Below are 13,193 nucleotides of genomic sequence, written 5' to 3' on the forward strand. Positions count from 1 at the left end.
TTTTTACTAGAGACGGGGTTTCACCATATTGGTCAGGCTGGTCTCAAACTCCTGACCTCAAGCGATCCACCCGCCTCAGCCTCCCAAAGTGCTGGGATTACACGTGTGAACCACCACATCTGGCCAATGTTTATTTATTTTTTAATTGATGTATAATAGTTGTAATATATATTTTGTGGTACATATGATATTTTGATACAAGTATGCAATGAGTGATGAACAAATCAGGGTAATTGGGATACCCGTTATTTCAAACATTTATCTTTGTGTTGGGAACATTCCAATTCTTCTCTTCTAGGTATTTTGAAATATACAATAATTATTATTAACTATAAACACTCTACCTTAAGTTTTCTTCTTTAATATCTTAATACAGTCAATTATATAAATATATTCTATTTTTAAACAGATGAATTAAAAACATATTTGTCTCAAATTCTCTTTTGCTTTCTGAAATATCCAGATTCTTATCTCCCATTGTTGTCTGTGCTAACTGAGCTTCTCAGAAATATTATTTCACAACTTCATGGCTTTGCTTAGTGGGAGGAATTTTGGCACCTGGCTTCTTTCTTGCTCAGATCCTGAGGACAGATAGTGTTTAAGAAAACAGGATTTGCAATTAGGGAGACCTCAGTTTGGATTAGCTTCATCCATTTGGTAGTTGGTGACCGTGGGCCAAGTTGCTTCTCTGAGCTATAAATCAAGGATTATAATCCTTCACAAAATCATAGGAATCAAAGCCAAATAATGCATGGAAAGGTTCAGCCCAGGGCTTAGCACACTGGCATGACACAAATTAGCTGTTGTTATTCTAAGTATAAATCTTGTGGCATGCTCCTTTATGACCTGAAGATGGCATTTTCCACTTCTACTATTGATCACAGCATGGTTAAGATCATGCATGTTATGTCATTGTAATTTCATTCCCCAATCCATTCATTTATTCAGCAGTGAGTTGAATACCTTTTATATGCCAGATACCTTGCTAGGCTGTGGATGATACTTGCTCCACAAGACAAACATGGGCTTAAAGAGACATGCTCTCTGCCCTTGTGAAGCTTGCAGGGGAAGACAGGCAATTGAGTATTTGGTAGATAGAAAGTGTTCTCAGAGACCTCTCATATAGTATAGGGGATAAAGGAAACCTGGTGTTGAAAGGGCAGAGAGGCTTCTAGTTGGATGGAATAGCATGTAGGAAACAATTTGTGGCATTTGAGGAGTGGGGAGGAGACCAGGCTGCCCAGAGCAGAGTATGGAAGACGAATTGGAGGCTGGACAGGCATGATTATAGGAGACTAGCTTGCAGGTGTTATGGAGTTAAGATGAGAAACAATGGTGGCCCAGAGGAGTAGCAGTAGCAGTGAAGCAAAGTAGATAGATTCTAAAGATATTTAGGAGGTAGAATTCATGTGATTTGGAAAGTAGATGAGATAAAGAATGAGAGAGTCACTCACAGGCTTTATTGAACAGGCCACAAGTTTGAATAAGTGAGTGGATGAGAAGGGAAACTTTGGAGGGGAGGAGAGGGCTTGAGGAGTGTCAGAAGCTACTGAGGAGATAAGCTTATTTTGCTTATCAGTCTGAAAACTGATCACTGGGCTTGGTGACCTGGAAGTCACTAATGACCCCAGAGAGCAATTTCCTGGCTTCCTTCCTAGGAGTTAGACTGCAATGGATTGAAGAGGGAGCAGAAGGTGAGGAAACAGTGATAACTCAGTCAAGAAATTTGGGTGAGAGGGGAGGAGACAGAAAAGGTGGCAATTGGACAGGGACAGGAGTCTAGGGAGGTATTTGGGTTCTCTTTTTTTTTCTACTTCTGATTTTTTATTGTGAGAAGTTTGGGCACGTGGAAATGCCGACAGGATGGCACCAGTAAAGAAAGAGACGCTGTGAATACTGGAGAAACAGTGATCTATAGCTAGGACATCAGGAAGCAGGTCACAGAGCACAGCTGGAAAATTGGAGGACATCATCTCTAATGTCATTGAAGAAAGGAATTGTTGGCTTAGGGTGATTTCCTGCTTTGTTTTGTTTGTTGTCAGGAAATTGAGGCTCTTCTTTGAAGTTGCCTCTTTTTTCCCATGAGGCGGCGTTAGTAAGATCTTTTTGTGAGTAAGGAGGCATGTCGGAGAGTCAGACATTTGAGGATGGGGGAGAACGGAGAGCTCATTGATAAATGATATAATAGAGGTTTGCTGAGCACGATTGTTGAACTGTTTATAATTATGAACGTGGAGTGATGCTAGTCTCCCTGGTGGTGGTTTACTCCATTATTACTTAGTAGATCACAGGTAGTCATGAAGATGGCTGAGCCGGGGTTGGGGTATTGCTGGGCAGATAAGAAGAAAAGAAAGCATAGGAGGGGTATGTAGAATATTTGTGGGGTTTTTTTTTTTTTTTTTTTTAAATCATATTGCTAATCTTCTTAGTATATGTGCTCCCAAAGCGAGCACTGGCAAGAGACTTAATGACCAGTTCAAGTGTCTGTTTTCTCCTTTATTTTTGTTGTTGTTGCTGTTGCTATTTGTTTGTTTGTTTTTGAGATAGAGTCTCGCTCTGTCACCCAGGCTGGAGTGCAGTGGCACAATCTCGGCTCCTGCTACCTCCACCTCTCGGGTTCAAGCAATTCTCCTGCTTCAGCCTCCTGAGTAGCTGGGATTACAGGCGTCTGTCACCATGCCTGGCTAATTTTTTGTATTTTTAGTAGAGATGGGATTTTACTATGTTGGCCAGGCTGGTCTCAAACTCCTGACCTTGTGATTTGCCTACCTTGGCCATCCAAAGTGCTGGGATTACAAGAGTGAGCCACTCTGCCCGGTCCTGTTATCTCCTTTATAAAAAAATTGTGGACATATTTTAGTTGGTGCTGGTTAGATTTTTTTTTTTTAACCCCTGAAAGAAAAGTGTCATTACATTGGAAGAATGCAATTTGGCAATGACCTAAGACAGCGTTTGGTCCCTAGAACAGTGGCATTAGCATCACTAAGGAAGTTAGAAAGACAGATTCTCAGGTTCCACCCCAGATCTACTGAACCAAAGACTCTGGGGCTGGGACCCAACAATCTGTGCTTTAACAAGCACGTAAGGTGATTCAGATGAATGCTAATATTTGAGAATAATTAATCTAAGGGAAAAGCCTATGAATGGTCAAAAGGTTGGACATTAACAGTAATATTAATAAAAATAAATGTGAGTTCTTTAACATCGGGAGCTTGTCTGTCTTGTGTAGCATTCCCAGCACTGAGAACATTTGGGTCATAGAGGGGCAAAATGTATATGGAATGAAGGACTGAATGAGTTTATAAAATAGCAGAAAGGTGAAGGAGAGCTGGGAGGAGCTTCCATATAATAATCTTGAATTCCATATAATAATTTACTTGAAAGCTCATTAAATCTACCTCTACACTGAAAAAAAAAGCAAACCATACCAAGTACAAAAACTAGGAGGTAGATATTTCCTGGTCTCATTAATGTCTTTTGCAATAAGAGCTTTTGTTATGTCTAAAAGCTTACACACACTTAAAAAAAACCCAAAACCATTCAGGCCAGACATGGTAACTCACGCCTGTAATCCCAACACTTTGGGAGGCCAAGGTGGGAGGATTGATTGAGGCCAGGAGTTGAAGACCAGCCTGGGCAGCATAGCAAGGCCCTATCTCTGTAAAAATAAAAAATAAAAAAATAAAAAAAACTCATCTGTTTCATAAAGTGAAAAACTGCTATAGTAGTGTACATTTATGTCTTTAAGGATGGTAATAATTAACTGAGAAAAGCCGAGACATTTAAGATGAAAACTTTATTTTATTTTATTTATTCTTTTTTTTCTTTTTTTTGAGACAGCATCTCACCCTGTCACCCAAGCTGGAGTGCTGTGGTGCAATCTTGGCTCACGGCAGTCTCTGCCTCCTCGGTTCAAGCAATTTTTATTCTTCAGCATCCTTAGTAGCTGGGATTACAGGCCCGTGCCACCACACCCGGCTAATTTTTGTATTTTTAGTAGAGGCGGGGTTTCACCCTGATGTCCAGGCTGGTCTCGAACTCCTGGCCTCAAGTGATCCACCCACTTCAGCCTCCCAAAGTGCTGGAATTACAGGCATGAGCCACCGTGCCCAGCCAACACAGAAACTTTAAAAGTAAGCTTTCACTGTCTATTTTTAATTATAAAAGTAATCCACATTAATTTTAAACTTTATAAGATGTAGAAAAAGAAAAGGAAAAAAAAAACCTGGCTATTCTGGGCACACTGCCTATGGGGTATCCCTGCTCCACAAGGACTAGAAACTCTGCTGCTGCTATTAATTAAATATAAAAATGAAAAACGCCACTGATACTGCCATAATCTAGAGATATCATTACCTTTTGGTTTATTTCCTTTAGGCTTTTATTATGCCTATGCGAATGAATATGCAGATATTTAATTTTTAAACATAATTAGGTCACACTATATTTTTGCTTTCATCTCTAAGTAATAACTTTTTATGAGAGTTTATTTTTCCTTAGCTCTTAAGAACTTCCACTTCACTGAAGAACAGACTCCTGTAGGTGATGATTCTTAAACACCAGGGCACTTTGTTGGCATCTAATGGCACTTAGTAAGTGTTTGTAGACTACATGTAATGGAAGATTCCACTACCTTCTCTTTTGAGGATTTTCCAGACTGTTTATCCATATCTCTAGAATAATTTGAGTGAATCAAAAGTAGTCATTTTCAAACATCAACGTGTGTAAGAATCTCCTGGGCAGTGTGTTAAAATGCAGATTCCTAGACCCTAATCCAGAAATTGGATTTAGCAGGTCTGGATGGGGCCCAGGCATCCTTTTTTTTTTTTCCCCTGCTCTGTCACCGAGGCTGAAGTGCACAATGTCAGCTCACGGCAACTTCTGCCTTCTGGTTTCAAGCAATTCTCCTGCCTTAGCCTCCAGAGTAGCTGGGACTACAGGCATGCGCCACCACGCCAGGCTAGTTTTTGTATTTTTAGTAGAGACAGGGTTTCGACATGTTGGCCAGGCTAGTATTGAAATCCTGACCTTAAGTGATCCTCCTGCTTCAGCCTCCCAAAGTGCTGGGATTATGGTAGACATCCCTTTAAATGTGTGCCTTCTGTGAACTGCACTTCCACTGCTGACTTAGAGGGGCAAAAGGTCTTATAATTTTCAATCCACTAGGTTATAAATTACCACCTTCACTTGTAAGGTGGTAAGATTAAGATAGTTAAAAGGAAATAATGATTATTTATAAATTATAACTAGGCATCCTTGCAGCATTCAGAACACTTTTAATCAAAGTCAAGCATTCTGTAATGTTTTTCTTTTCCTTTTAAATGTAATTTTCTTTTGTTGCAAAAAATTTTTAATGGTGAAAGTAAGATTTAGGGGAGTTAAATTGCTCAGGGATTGTGTAAGCAAATTTCTGACCTCCTACCTGCTTAGATCATTGAGCCCTACAGGACTGTAAGAGACGCACATGACAAATTATGGAGGAAATGAGAGAAAACAGTAAGAATTTTAGGAATAAAAATAGGAGAGCAGGAATGAGAAATATAAATTTCTATGGGTAAGCCACAGAAAAGAGATGGTATGATGATTTATGGAGATATATGTGTGCTAAATTCCTGAGCCCCATTTTCTTTTCCTTTCTTTTCTCCTTTCTTCCTTCCCTCCCTCCCTCCCTCCTTCCCTCTTTCCCTCCTTCCCTCCCACCTTCCTTCCTTCCCTCCTTCTTTTCTTCCTTCCAAAAAATTTCTTTTTTATTTTTGAGACAGGATCTTTGTCACCCAGGCTGGAGTGCAATGGCACAATCTCGGCCCACTGCCACCTCCATCTTCAGGGCTTGAGCAATCCTCCTGCCTCAGCCTCCAGAGTAGCTGGGACCACAGGTGTGCACTAACACACACTGCTAATTTTTTGTAGAGACGGGGTTTCACCATGTTGCCCAGGCTAGTCTCAAACTCCTGGACTCAAGTGACCTGCCCACCTTAGCCTCCCATAGTGCTGGGATTACAGGCGTGAGGCACCGCACCCAGCCCCCATCTTCATATAGAAAGCACAACATGGACATCAGGAAGCTTGCCCTTTGATACTAATAGAATCACTGAAGTTCACTGAAACAGATTTAGGAATATTCTGAACCACCAAGAGGGAACCCTCTGAACCATTTCTAATATATTCAGGCATTTTGGATATTAACTAAATAATAAACTACGCAAACCAACCTATTAAATGCATTTGTTATTACTTTTTAAAATGTAAATTACAGAATTTATTGTATTAGGATATACCTCAAAAAACAAAAGTTAATCCTGGCTATTCTTGGCCGTTTCATCTATGTAAATTTTAGAATCAATGCATCAAATTCCACCAAACAATCTATTAGGATTTTATTTAATCTATAGATGAATTTGAGAACTGACATCTGTATAATACAAGTCCTCCAACTCATTGTCATGAACCTGATTTTTTTTTAGCCTTCTCCAAAATATTGTAAAACTTTATATTTTCTTTGTAGAGTTGTTTTCTCCAGCATATTGCTAGCTCCTTGCTATTAAAAATGGGAGTATCATTAAAAATCTACTTCACTTGTTGCCTCTTTACAAAAAGTACAACTGATCTCAAGTATAAATTTATACCTAGCAAACTTGATAAACTTATGTTAGTAATCTCAAGATTTTTGGATTGTGTTTTATAATCTTATGTGATTAATAAAAGTTGTGTTTCTTTTTCTATCATCATATTTCTTTTTCTTGCCTAACTCAGTAGCTGAGACTTTTGGAAAAATGCTAAATAGGAGTGGTGATAAGAGATATAGACGAATCCTTCTAGATCTAAAGAGATCTACTCTGAAATGCCTGTAGACCGTAAGCAAAGTGTGTGTGAGCGAGAAATATACTTTTACATGTTAACCTCTTGAAAATGGAGTCTGTTAGTTCCTATAGCATGTTCTGTCCTGACTAACATAATCGGGTTAAAATAATTATCTTCTATTCCTAGTTAGTTAAAACATCTCATACACCACTGGTGAATCCTACCAATGTTTTTTGCCGTCTGTTTTGATGATTTTTACGATTTTTCCTCTTTAGTCTGTTGAAGTGACAAATCCTATTCATTGTTTTGTTAATAGTTTCAATTTATTACTATTTTGTATTACATGAGAGCTGATTCTTAGTGTGAATTAGGGCCCTGGACCCCTCCTCCTACCTCCCTTCTTCTGGTATCTCCACATTAGCCCTTGTATCTTAATCAGGAAAGCTGAACAATGTTGTTAGTGCTTTCTCCCCATTCTCTCTTTTCATAGTTGCTTTGTTAGGATGGTAGATCCTAAATAGGTGTCTGGGGGAAACAATAAGTTTCTTTAAACTCAGTAATTCAGTAGCCACTAAGTCGTCTTTTATCTCGTTGAAGAGAGAATACTTGATGGGCAAAGGTGTATGGGCGACAAGACCATGAAAGCGTAACAGACTTCAGTTTATATACGAATCCTGCTGTCTTCTCTGCAAGGATGTATCCCACTAGTGATTTAATTATCAAGGAAATGAAGATAACTTTTCTGCAGAGTTCATTTCTTTCTCATAAAACAAAAGTCAACTTCTTTACACATAGCGTTTTAGGTTGAACTGACTAAATTATGTGTTCTAATGTACTTGGTTTTAGTGATTTTAAAAAATCTTTTCCTTCTCTTCCTACTTAGCAACCTTAGGAAACTGGTAAAAACAAACAGGTAAGTACCAGGATGTTCACTATAGTCAGATTAAGGATAGCAAAAACCAAACAGAGAGCTGTATAAATAAATTGTTGTAGCCTTAGGATATTAGCCATTAAAAAGAATAAATTAGATAAATGTATAGATATGAAAAGATCTCCAAGACATTCTGTTAAGGGAAAAAGCAAAATGCAGAATTATATGTATGGGGATAGCAAATTTTCTGGAAGGATCCATGAGAAGGTGATAAGGATAGTGGAAGTGGAGTGAGGAAACTTCATTTTCTGCCCCTTGGTTCTATATGAAAGGTTTTCTCATATTACACATATTGCTTTTTAAATAATAATTTAAAATTAGTTTAAAACTTAAATCGCTTTCTGGTGTTTAGCTTGTTTCAGGTTTTGTGGTCTTTCTGCTTCCGTGGGCCCCGCTTTCTCTCCGAGCGTTTCTCATGCCCATACATGTTTATTCTGGACTTGTCATCTTTGGAACAGTGATTGCCACAGTACTTATGGGAGTGACAGAGAAACTGATTTTTGGCCTGTAAGTTGCCTAGTCTTCTTAATTGTAATACTTAAGCCATAAAATGTTAAATGCTCGCTCACTGGGAAAATGTCATATAAATGTAACAAAGTTTTTTAAATATTAAATTTTTTAAAAAATATACTTTAAACAATTTGTTATAGCATACAGGTAATATGATATTACTAAAAAATTAGAAGGACCAAAAAGTCTGACAAATTATACTACTCTTACAAAACAACTATTGAAGTTATACATTCCCTTTCAATATTTTTGATAGGCATGTTTTTACATTAATTGTAATCATAGTGTACATACATTTTTGTTTCATTCTGTTTTAAAAATTTTAAGTGATACTATTAGCAGTGGATGGTGTCTAGGTTCTTGGCATTTTGAACAAAGATGTGGACAAAACACACAAACATAGCAAGGAAAGAATGAAGCAACAAGAGCAGAGATTTATTGAAAATGAAAGCACACTCCACAGGGCGAGAGTGCCTAAGAAGCCGCTCAGGGGCCTGGAGACAGAATCTTCTTGGGTCTAAATGTCCCCTAAAGGTTTCCTGTTGGCCACTTGGTGTTCACTGCATGTAAATGAAGCAGTGGCCTGCAGAAAGCAACCAATCAGAGGCTGATGTGAAGTTACAAAGTTACATTCTTATGCAAACGTCTGATGGGTTGTAGAAATCAGAGATACTTTCAATTTTCCATCTGCCATGCAGAAAAGCAGGGCTTGCAAAGGGAGTAGCCTCCAGTCCTTTTGCTACTTAGGTGTGGAAAGTTGGGGTTTTCCTTCTGGTTTAATTCTAGGAAGTCAATGTGAGGCTCCCTGCCTCCAGACCCTACCTGCCTCAAAACAAGTGTGACAGATGTTGTGTTATTTTCATATTTATTATTTTTTAAGCAATTTCATGCTGTATTCCTGAGTGAATTATAGCATAACTTAAATTTCTCCTTAATATCAAGTTTTGAGAGTTTACATTGAAATTGTATTAGTGTGCATAAGACTGTTTTGCATGTTGCTGTATCATCCTATTTGTGACTGGATACATCTCTTATTTCATAGGAGAGCTCCTGCTTCGTACAGTACATTCCCACCAGAAGGTGTTTTTGCAAACTCCCTTGGCCTTCTGATCCTGGTGTTTGGAGCCCTCATTTTTTGGATAGTCACCAGACCGCAATGGAAACGTCCTAAGGAGCCAAATTCTACACTTCTTCAGCCAAATGGAGGCACTGCAGAGGGAGTGAGAGGTTCCATGGCAGCCAACTCTGGCTACAATATGGACAAATCAGATTCAGAGTTAAACAATGAAGTGGCAGCAAGAAAAAGAAACTTTGCCCTGGATGAGGCTGGGCAGAGGTCTACCATGTAAAATGTTGTAGAGATAGAGACATATAACTTCGCATTTCAAAACTGGCTCTACAGTTTAGCTTCTCCTATTAGCCATATGATAATTGGGCTATGTAGTATCAATATTTACTTTAATCACATAGGAGGGTTTCTTGAAAGAATTTGTACTGATTAAGGCCTATGAACTGACCTGAATTGGAAAGGATGTGATGAATATAAATAATAGCAGATATAAATTGTGGTTTTATTACCTTTATCTTGTTAAGGACCATGGCATTAGCACAGTGCCATGTGCAGAATAGATGCTCATTATGTACCTACCAGTGGTTAATAGGATAAACTGGCAGCGTCCCTGGCCTATTGTCACGCAGTCATTTTCTGTTAATTCTGGGAGCCAATGATTTCACAACTGATGGAAGCAGTCCTAAAGGTTTAAAATTAGATCATAGTATCTAGGACAGGGTTTACACCATGATACTACACAGATACCATGACAAGAGTATAGAAAAAAATTTAGAAAAGCACCTGGTTCCCTTTTCCCCATGTCTGTCTTCTGCTGCCTCCCCTGCTGGTTTGGGCTCAAATTGTCTCTGGACACCAGGGTTTGTGTTAGGTTATTGATAGATTAGAGCAGGTGGTTGAAGAGGTACACAAAATTCCAGGGTTTTTGCAGGGAGAGAGTAGATAGTGACTGAGCCCCCAGAACTGAGGCAGCCATTCTTTTTTATATAGGCTAAGAAAGAGGTTATCAGTGAAAAGTTAATTATGGCTTTGGCACTAGAATAGCTCTGTTGCAAAGTATTTGAACACCCTTCATCTCAGCCCTTTATTTTATCTTTCATGTGGGCTAATGTGAGGGTAATCTTACAGATATTATAGGAATTTTTTTCTTTCTGTCTTTATGAAAACAATGTGTATAAAATATATCTAGAAAACCTTAGAGACTTGTTTTAACAGGCTTTTGATTCTAATGATAATTGTACCTTTGTCTTTCAAAAGCTGATATTTCCTACCTAAAGCATCTCCCCCAAAAATATCTCATTAAAAAGCCCACAAATAATAGGGGAGAAGAAAGCCTTAGGTACCAATTCCAAAATAGTGATTGAAATTTCCCAAAATAATTATAGCTTCTATCATCTCCAGAGATAATCTGGCTTGGTTTACCCCATAATCTAATTTCAGAAAAGAAAGCTTTATGTTAACATTCATCTGAATCAACAGTAAAGCCTTTTCTCTCAAACTGTTTATTGAGAAACTCAAATGAATATACTTTTTGAATTAATGTCATCAAAAGTGTATGGCTTCCTGTGCTGCTTGTGTCAAACTGAACCTGCCCTCTAAAGCACTTCTTTTCTTTATTTGCATGGTTTCATGTAAGCTGTGCTGTTTAGAAACAACATCTCAGACCTTACAGTGAAATGACAAAGAAGGCAATTGCACTTTTTAAGGGATACTGACAAACGGTTTCTGTTTTCTAAAGGACAGAACATAGAATGCGTGTCATTTTTAATTAGATTATTTCCCCTGCTGAGTTGGAAATTCCAGTGCAGCATTGATTGACCACAATTGCCAGCCTAAAAGCACAAAGACAGAAGTAAAGCTTTATGCTAATTTTATTTCAATACAATAGAAAATTTATCTTCGTATGTCCTTTTTTAGATAACTCCAGCAGAAAACTGTAACGGCTATGTCTTTAGGAAAATGTAGAAGGAAGAAAATCACTATTCTTTAATCCCTATGAGATTCTTGAAAACCTTAAGTGGAAAAGACTTCTATCTTTAAATGTGTCTTTATATCTTAGCGCATTTATGAAAAAATATTAAATATCCTGTATATTTTATAATTTTGTAGGAAAAAATATGCATCTATTTTTTCTTGACTTCTTTTTAAATAGCAATAAAAATTATTTTGGAAGCTCTGTGTGTTATCAATTTGTCCAGGCTAGAAGAGGCATTGTTTTAGAAGTTTCTTGGCCATGCTATTTGGTTTTTCAGCAGAGATAGTGTTTTTTTCAGTCTCTTGATTATGTTAACTGAAAAACTAGACTCTGTAATATATATAATATATATTATATTAATGTTAATATTTATAATATATAATATTTTATATCTATAAATTTTTTTGCAGTAAAGAGTTGAATACAAGGCAGCCAAGCAGAAGGACTGGAGTTATCACTCAAATCATTCTTCCTGAAGGCTCAGAGGTTAGCATTTTTCAAGGATGGTTGGTGAGCAGGGCACAAGGGAACAGATGCTGCTGGTTGGCTGGGGATGCAATCATAGGCATATAGAAAACAATCTTCATGCACTGAGTCCCACTCTGGAGGGGGGGCCACAGGACCGGTTGAGTCATGATTCACAAGTCCAGGTGGGGTTAGCTGTTCACCACTTGACCAATCTTATGTTCTACAATACTGATGTTATCTACAGAGCAACTGGGGAAGTCACAAATCTTGTGACCTCTGGCCACCTGACCCCTGAGCAGTAAGAGGTTAGAGAAACTGGGGCAGGGCAGGGGAGCCCCAACGTGGAGCTTAGCCCATGAAGGTTCTTGGCTTTGCCCAGGAAAGAATTCAAGGGCAAGTCAGAGGTAGAAGAAAACAGCTTTGTGAAGAGGCAGCACTGTGACCTCTCCTGTAGAGTGGCACTACCCCCTAGGCAGAGAGTCGCCTGTAAAGTCTTTTAAAGAGGCTTATCTGAGCCAGTACAAGTGACAATAACCTGGGGAACACAGTCTCAAGAGATCCTGAGAAAGTGTGCCCCAGCAGTTGGAATTAAAGTTTGGTTTTATATATTTTAGGGAGGCAGAAGTTATAGGGAAAGATATAAATCAATGCTTGGGAGGTATGCATTGGTTTGGCCCAAAAAGGTGGGATATCTTGAAGCAGAAGCTTAGTTTATAGGTGGATTCAGAGACCCTTTAATCTGCACTTGGTTAAGGAATAGAGCTCTGTCTAAAGATTTGGAGTTGATCAGGTACAGTGTCTCATGCCTGTAATCCTAGCACTTTGGGAGGCTAAGTGGCAAGATCGCTTGAGCCCAGGAGTTTAAGAGCAGCCTGGGCAACAAAGTAAGACCCTATCTCTTAAAAAAAAAAATTAAGTGCCAGGCGCGGTGGCTCACGCCTGTAATCCCAGCACTTCGGGAGGTGGAGGCGGGTGGATCAGGAGGTCAAGAGATCGAGACCATCCTGGTCAACATAGTGAAACCCCGTCTCTACTAAAAATACAAAAAATCAGCTGGGCATGGTGGCAATGCCTGTAGTCCCAGCTACTCAGGAGGCTGAGGCAGGAGAATTCCCTGAACCCAGGAGGCGGAGGTTGCAGTGAGCCGAGATCGCGCCATTGCACTCCAGCCTGGACAACAAGAGCGAAACTCCGTCTCAAAAAAAAAAAAAATTAAGAAGTTATCCAGGTGTGGTGGCATGTGTCTATAGTTCCAGCTACTCAGGAGGCCAGGGTGGGAGGATCACTTAAGCCCAGGAGATCAAGGCTGCAGTGAGCCATGATCATGCCACTGCACTCCAGCCTAAGTGACAGAACAAGACCCTGTCTTAATAAAATAAAAAAAAAAGTCAATGGAAAGGAGTATTTTTAGATAAGGAGCTCCATTAACCAATACACTG

The 13,193-nt window shown here is 38.9% G+C and overlaps 1 protein-coding gene across 2 annotated transcripts in view; it reads left to right on the forward strand.

Annotated features, from left to right (window-relative positions):
- LOC108310969 (cytochrome b reductase 1) overlaps nt 1-11,487 on the forward strand; it is a 36,798-nt gene extending 25,311 nt beyond the window's left edge. The window contains exons 2-3 of one of the 2 annotated variants that reach the window (XM_017538183.2): nt 8,085-8,239; nt 9,285-9,413. In XM_017538183.2, the coding sequence (XP_017393672.1) occupies nt 8,085-8,239; nt 9,285-9,413 (284 nt within the window). Of the gene's footprint in view, nt 1-8,084; nt 8,240-9,284 lie in introns of both variants that reach the window. The other variant, XM_017538182.2, reaches the window with a different exon arrangement.
- Nucleotides 11,488-13,193: the final 1,706 nt, after the last annotated feature.

The sequence above is a fragment of the Cebus imitator genome, unplaced genomic scaffold (assembly GCF_001604975.1).
Source record: "Cebus imitator isolate Cc_AM_T3 unplaced genomic scaffold, Cebus_imitator-1.0 Scaffold110, whole genome shotgun sequence".
In the NCBI taxonomy this organism is placed as follows: Eukaryota; Metazoa; Chordata; class Mammalia; order Primates; family Cebidae; genus Cebus; species Cebus imitator.